This window comes from Leptonotus elevatus, chromosome 22 (genome assembly GCF_054856555.1).
Source record: "Leptonotus elevatus isolate MCC_2025b chromosome 22, RoL_Lele_1.0, whole genome shotgun sequence".
In the NCBI taxonomy this organism is placed as follows: domain Eukaryota; kingdom Metazoa; phylum Chordata; class Actinopteri; order Syngnathiformes; family Syngnathidae; genus Leptonotus; species Leptonotus elevatus.
Window position 1 is genome coordinate 3,383,482 of NC_141260.1, and position 7,367 is coordinate 3,390,848.

Genomic DNA, 7,367 nt, shown 5'->3' on the forward strand with positions numbered 1-7,367 from the left:
TACATGGGGCGGGGAAACTACAAGTGTGAACAAACTGGCCTGTCAAGCACGCAAACGCCACATCAACATCTTTGGTGTATCTGGCTCGTTTGCAATGCTTTACTTGATTGGGGAAAAGCGCACGGTGGCACACTGTGCAGATATACGTCGGCCCATGCCGAACCCTTTCCCGGAAAGAAGCGATGGTGGCTTCCATTTCTGGATCTACGAGTGCCTGCTTCATTTCCACAGAGACGTCTACTACACCGTTTGCCTGACCCTGCTCAATTTCCTGACACTGGGGAATGATGTGACTATATTTCCTTATTATTTTCACAGCACAATTTAACTTGTGGCGAATACGTTTTAGCGCGTTTGAATCACGCCTGTCCTCTTTGTTTTGTAAACAGCGCCTAATATGAGAGAGCCTGAAAGCTGAATCTTTTTGGTACCTTTCTCGCATGTAAATTTTTCTGTTGACTCTGAAAAGATATATCCTTTTTGTACCTCTCTCGCAAGTAATGTTTTCGTTGACTTTGAAAAGAAAGGTCTTTTCTGTACCTCTCTCGCAAGTATCGTTTTCGTTGACTTTGAAAAGAAAGGTCTTTTTCGTACCTCTCTCGCCAGTATCGTTTTTGTTTACTTTGAAAAGAAAGGTAATTTTTGTACCTCTCGCAAGTATTGTTTTTGTTTACTTTGAAAAGAAAGGTCATTTCTGTATTTATCTCTTATGTACCTTTTCATCAATATCTTCCGCTTTTGCTGAAAAGCAAGATCGTGTTGGTATTTATCAATCAGATATTGCTGCCGTTTTGCCTTAAAAGCAGAATCACTGTTGTATCTATTCTTCTGATAGAGCTTCTTTTTTCCTTAAAGCACAGATCACTGTGATATTTAGAATTAGATGTAATTGAAAGTTTTCTTTGGCACTTACGAATGGGTTGACGTTCTCTATATAAATGTTTTGCACGCTGACTTTTACTCCATTTAGAAAGATCTATATTAACATGCAGCAGTTTGAGTCCTTGCTGAGGTTCCGGAATATTTTGACTCTCATTAATTTGACTTGCTTGGCTATTTGGCTCAACATGTACCGCACTATGTAGCTCTTGATTTGGTACAATACCGATCACAAGTTGTATCGCTTTACTTGGGGATTCACCTAATTCAATTAGTAGCTCTTCATTTGCCTTTGATATGGTTGTAGTAGAATCCCGATGCGTCTTAATGGAACTGCCATCAATATGAAAAGAGACTGGCACAAACTCATAGGTTGCAAACCGGCTATGTCCTTCAAAAAGCTGACGCAAATGCTCAACCAAGCCACACAAGTGAGAAAAAGTCAACATAATTGCAGTTCCGTTTGGGTGTGGCAAGCCCACTTCAGATCTGGAATGTGAATCAAATAACCCAAAGTATCCTGATGTGTCACGGAATACTGCAAAACACTCTGGATTCACAATCAAGAAAGCAAGAGTGACATTTTGTGACAAGCACTCAAGCTGAGCTCCAAGAGACAATCCCAAGTCTCTTTGGGAATGACCGTCATCTATGACATAACCAACGCTGAGCTCATGCATCTGTACATTATAGACATTGGTGTCCGTCATGACTTGTTTTGGCATCTCCTCGACAGTCAAGTGATCATTCCCAAAGTTATGGTCCAAAATCAATTGCTGTTTAGCACCCACGTAAAGAGAGTCCCCGTGTTCAAGCACCCTGTCAAGGTCAAGCGAATTAAACTGTAACCCCTCAGCGTGGAAGGCCAAGAAAGCGAGAGCCATACAAGTACACTGGTGGTTGCGAGAAAAACTTGAGTACCTTTCATCCATCTGTGAATGTGTGGCCCTCACGGATAGCGTGCGTTGAGGAAGTCCCACAGCAGGATCCTGAAATGATTGAAACTATTTTAATTATCTTAAATTCTAACTAATATAATTTTAAACATTTCATATGTTAATGGTTAATGTTGTGAGTATAAAAAAGTTACCTCAGTCCCAGGACGACGGGGGGATGATGGTCTGGAAGGAACCTCCGCAGGGGCTGGCCTTTCCTCTGGCTGAAACGACAAGCAAACAATAATTTTTTAACACACAGCACTTGTGTGAAGGGTCACTAATTTCTGTTTGTGATTTTAAGTAAGACTTCTCAGGGCTGATAAGAATGCAATGCAAACCTGGTGCTCTCTCCGTGTGCTCTTATGGGCTGGCTGCTGTCGTCTGTGCCCTGCGGTGGATAGAGATAGAGAGATATATATTATTAAATATTTTTATTTTTTTTGCTTTTACTGCGAAGCATTGTTACGACAAGAATGGACAATTAACTATACTTTTTTTTTTGTCATGAAGATAGATATGTAAACATAACGGGCAAACAAAATAGGAAAACTGAAATACCTTCTTATCCTTTGGATCCTGGGCAGTCCTCAGGGCTGGAAAGACGAGCTGGAGACAGCTTGTCCATCGCCTCCAACATGGGTGGGCTGAACCAGAGAGGGTTCAATGGGATGTTGCACTGTAAAAAACACAACAAAATAGAAATAGAGAAATGGAATTGTAACATGTGCCATGGTAAAAGGCTGAATGAATCCATGATCACCATCACAAACCTGGAGAGTGCCCATCCACCCAGTGGGCCCACAGGTGACCTCAGAGTCCACAACCGAGCTGCTCTGAAATGACTAGTGACATTATTGCATGTTAGGAGGTTTTCAAAAACATGTTAGGCTTGCGTTTACCTCCTTGGCCTTCCCGACGAGTGTCCAGTCAAAAGGGTTTGAAGGCTGAGGCGCAGTGACCTCACCCTTAACAACCACTTTTGGTCTGAACACTCGAGCTGGTGGCGAACGCTGAGGAGCAGCCGGTGCAGGTGGTGCAGTCCTCTCCATCCGCAGGTTGACGGCAGCCCACAGCAACCGCGCAAGCACCGACATCCCATCGCTGTCACTGAGGTGTACCTTCCAGACATGATCAGAAAAAATATTATACATCTACAAACATACTTTTGATAGGAGGAGCACTAATAAAATGTTTGTTTGTTTTTTGCAGCAACTAATGTACTTACCCCGTCTCTACACCAAGTGAAGATGTGACAGCGGGAAGTGGCCAGCAACAGCGATGGGGCGGCCTAAGTTGTTGCTGGGAGCCAAAATGCAGACCACCTCGGGTGACCGAGGCAAAACAGCATTCAGCACCTCAGCACGCAACTCGGAGGCCCTGGCACCCGGGGTGGACATCACGGCAAACAAGAAACGTCCCTCCGGAATCTTCACAACCCCATTGGCAATGGCTCGCAGGTGGGAGTCACCAACAACCAGGACAAACTGTTACAAAAGAAAAAAAAAAGAAGTAGTAATTGAAAAAAGGAAAGAAGTAATTTAAAAAAAATAGACACAAATGAAGGTTGTTAATTTGTTATAAAGGCAGAGTTGATTATAAAACATACCGTGTTGTCCTGGTTCAGTGCTGGAATGACCAGTTTGTGCCTCCGCCCAGTCACAGCTGAAACTGGCCATTCCCAAACTCTGTGGCGCCAGCCAGTGCCTCTGCCTAAAATGATGCACACACAGAATACCATGTCAAGTCTCAACTTCAATTGCTGACAATGCACAGTACAAGTACATGTTCCACTTTGAGTGTATATGAACCTGCAAAATATTGGAATTGCTTAAAATAATCGATTGTAAAACTGCTGCAAAAGCAATTAAAATTATGACTGACCTGGTACCAGTGCCTTGGCACAAACAGGGGACACCTAAAACATAAAGCATAGACATTACACAATTGTAGGCATGTGCAGTCTGTCAAGGAGGGGAAGCTTGAGGACCCAAATGCGGGAAGACAGGGCGAGGAGGCAGAGGCTCAATCAAAAAGGGGATTTTAATTTCTACAAAACAAAAGGCGAGATCTAAATTGCACGGAAAAACATAACCTGGAGAAAACAAGGCAAAACGGGCAGCATGACATGGGGGGAAAATTCAAGGCAAAAACGGGCAGCATCACAGGGGGAAATACAACAATGACCCGACACAGACAGAGGGGAGACAGCAGACTAAATACACAGACTAACGACACAACAAGACACACGTGGCTGAGGGCACTGATTGGATCACACGAGGAAGGGCAGGATCACACTTAAACAAGACCAAGGGAGACACACAAGGAAAACAGAACCCAAAACATGACAGAACCCCTCCCTCAAGGGACGGCTCCCAAAGGTCCCTAACACAAAAAGGTCCAAAAACAGGGCGGGCGGAGGGGGGCCCGGAGGCGGGAACCTGGCACACCCATCAAGGCCAGTCCGGGGGGCGTCCCGGACGCCAGACGAGGGGAGCCCGGCGGCGCCAGTCCGGAGGGCGCCCCGGACACCACACTGGAGCAAAGAGCGACCACAACGTGCGCTGCCAGACAGGGAGAAGACGGCAGTGGGACGTGCACCTCCTTGGCACGGGGTCTTGGGGCTGCCGCGGAGGCGGCAGACGTGGCACGGGGTCTTGGGGCTGCCGCGGAGGCGGCAGACGTGGCACGGGGTCTTGGGGCTGCCGCGGAGGCGGCAGACGTGGCTCGGGGACTTGGAACTGCGGCGGCAGACGTGGCTCGGGGACTTGGAACTGCGGCGGCAGACGTGGCTCGGGGACTTGGAACTGCGGCGGCAGACGTGGCTCGGGGACTTGGAACTGCGGCGGCAGACGTGGCTCGGGGACTTGGAACTGCGGCGGCAGACGTGGCTCGGGGACTTGGAACTGCGGCGGCAGACGTGGCTCGGGGACTTGGAACTGCGGCGGCAGACGTGGCTCGGGGACTTGGAACTGCGGCGGCAGACGTGGCTCGGGGACTTGGAACTGCGGCGGCAGACGTGGCTCGGGGACTTGGAACTGCGGCGGCAGACGTGGCTCGGGGACTTGGAACTGCGGCGGCAGACGTGGTTCGGGGACTGGGAACTGCGGCGGCAGACGTGGTTCGGGGACTGGGAACTGCGGCGGCAGACGTGGTTCGGAGAGTTGAAGGTGCGACAGACGTGGTTCGGGGAGTTGGGGCTGGTGACTCCGAGCGCCACCAGCTGAAGCCCAACGACGCACGACTCCCTCAATCAAGGACGACAGCAGGTCCAATTGGGCGGCCATGGCGTGCTGGAGCTCCTCATGGCGTGACAGGCGCGCCTCCTGATTCCACATCTTGGCTTTCAGCGCTCCCGCTGGGTCCTTCTCGGGTCGGGTCATTCTGTCAAGGAGGGGAAGCTTGAGGACCCAAATGCGGGAAGACAGGGCGAGGAGGCAGAGGCTCAATCAAAAAGGGGATTTTAATTTCTACAAAACAAAAGGTGAGATCTAAATTGCACGGAAAAACATAATATGGAGAAAACAAGGCAAAACGGGCAGCATGACATGGGGGGAAAATTCAAGGCAAAAACGGGCAGCATCACAGGGGGAAATACAACAATGACTCGACACAGACAGAGGGGAGACAGCAGACTAAATACACAGACTAACGACACAACAAGACACACCTGGGGCAAGACACAAGTGGCTGAGGGCACTGATTGGATCACACGAGGAAGGGCAGGATCACACTTAAACAAGACCAAGGGAGACACACAAGGAAAACAGAACCCAAAACATGACAGTCACCATAATATAGAGTAAAAAGCAAACATAGGTTGTAATGGTTAAATTAGTTTCAATTAAAATTGACCAGGTATTTTGTACATACAAGTGATGTTAATTCAGGCCAGGTTTATTAATGAAATTCTTAATCACAAAAGAGATTCAAGGACTTAACTGATACTTTTGTTTGTGTCTGAAATATAGTCACAATTGCTCAATTTTGCTAGAATTTTCTGATCAAATACATGAGCAGAAAGGCAGCAGATTGTACCAGATTAGATTATAGTATAAAGGAAGTATATAGAAATATGTTTTTGACAAAACAATGACATATACTGTTTAGATAGACATGAAGTCTAAAACAAAACATTAGTTGTTAAATATAACCGTCTTAGTTATTATTATTTACATCTGGTCTATGTAATTTAAAAGAAACCATGTGAAATATCTGTGTCCGGGCTCGGCATCTCACAAATTTGTGATCAATGTTAGTGAGTTTATTTTTGACATCAGTAAAAATTTTGAAATCTTGTAGAAAACAGACTTCATCACAATTAAATTCAGAATTAGTTTGACATGAATAAAGCAATGCACAAATATCGCTCAGTCATACACTCTATATTTGTCAAACTATGCCCTGGTGAAGACAATCTTGTGTTGAAACATGTTGGTAGTCCATTTTTAATAAAGGATTTTTTTACATTACTATTGAGTGTCTTGAATACACAGACTGCTTTTTACATAAGCATTTTAGCATTTTTTTCTGCTTGACTATATTTGTAGCCGGAAATAATGTGTATTGCACATTAACAAAGTTAATTGCATTTTGCCTGCTGTGGAACATACCTGGTGGGCAGCCACAGTAGAGGTATGCGGTGGGGAGCGGGCGTCCACAGTGGCGAGCCGACTGGCTGGAGCTGAAGTTCGGACTCTGGCCTTCTAAATCACATTGCAAATGTTTAGGATATTAAAAAAAAGTGTAATAGTAATAAAAAAATGATAAACTCTTGCTAAAATATGGCGTGAAACTCGTACCTTGTTCACTGGAGACTGCATCGTGGTCCCATCACTGGTGGCAGAGGGTGGGGACCGAGGCTGAAAACAAAATATACAGCACATTGAGGACCTAGCAGTGTGACTCAAAATAACTCAACACAGAATACACCACCGCCAAGTGCAGAATTGAATAGAGGCAAAGTACCTGCTGGGGTGCGATGTTTGGGCTCAGTTCCGGAGCAGCAAGGTCCAGCTTCTTCCATCGGCGCTTGGCTGCCTCGGAACGCTTCCCCTTCCGCGGCATGCTGCTACAGCAACCTTTACTGTAAGCAAAAAGAAAAGAAAAAAAACTTCCCAAGACAAAGTCAAAAGTAAACTGGCAGTAAAAAAAGGAAATCAATTTAAACACAACAAAATAGTAAAGTAATGATATTAGAGTGTTTGTAATGTGCTGTTGAGTGCAAGTTCAGCTGTATTTGCGTTCTAGACTCTGTGATGTAGATCTTATATATGTATTATGTTGTTTGAGGGCAAGATGGAAGCAGGTAGATGAGGTGGAAGTCCAAGGCGGTGCTGAAGGTTTGAAATCCAAGTATCACGGTCAGCAGCTTTCCAATTCGCACAGTGCTCAGCGGATCGCTAAAAGATTCAAGATAAAATTTGTAGTTAATCTCAGATGTGTTTGAAACATTAAAAATGTACATTGAGTCTAATGAGGCAGTGGTGTCATTGTAATAAAAATAAGAAACCGTCATCAATTGAAGTATAGTAACATCACACATTGTATAGT

At 45.6% G+C, this 7,367-nt stretch overlaps 1 protein-coding gene across 1 annotated transcript; it reads right to left on the reverse strand.

The window, feature by feature from the left end:
- Positions 1-3,856: 3,856 nt before the first annotated feature.
- LOC147155421 (uncharacterized) lies at positions 3,857-7,048 on the reverse strand. The gene is made up of 4 exons (XM_086066696.1): positions 6,783-7,048; positions 6,617-6,676; positions 6,428-6,520; positions 3,857-5,215 (listed from the first exon to the last, which is right to left on the reverse strand). The coding sequence occupies exons 1-4, from the start codon at positions 6,879-6,881 to the stop codon at positions 4,268-4,270; spliced, it is 1,200 nt and encodes a 399-aa protein (XP_085922822.1). The 5' UTR covers positions 6,882-7,048; the 3' UTR covers positions 3,857-4,267.
- Positions 7,049-7,367: the final 319 nt, after the last annotated feature.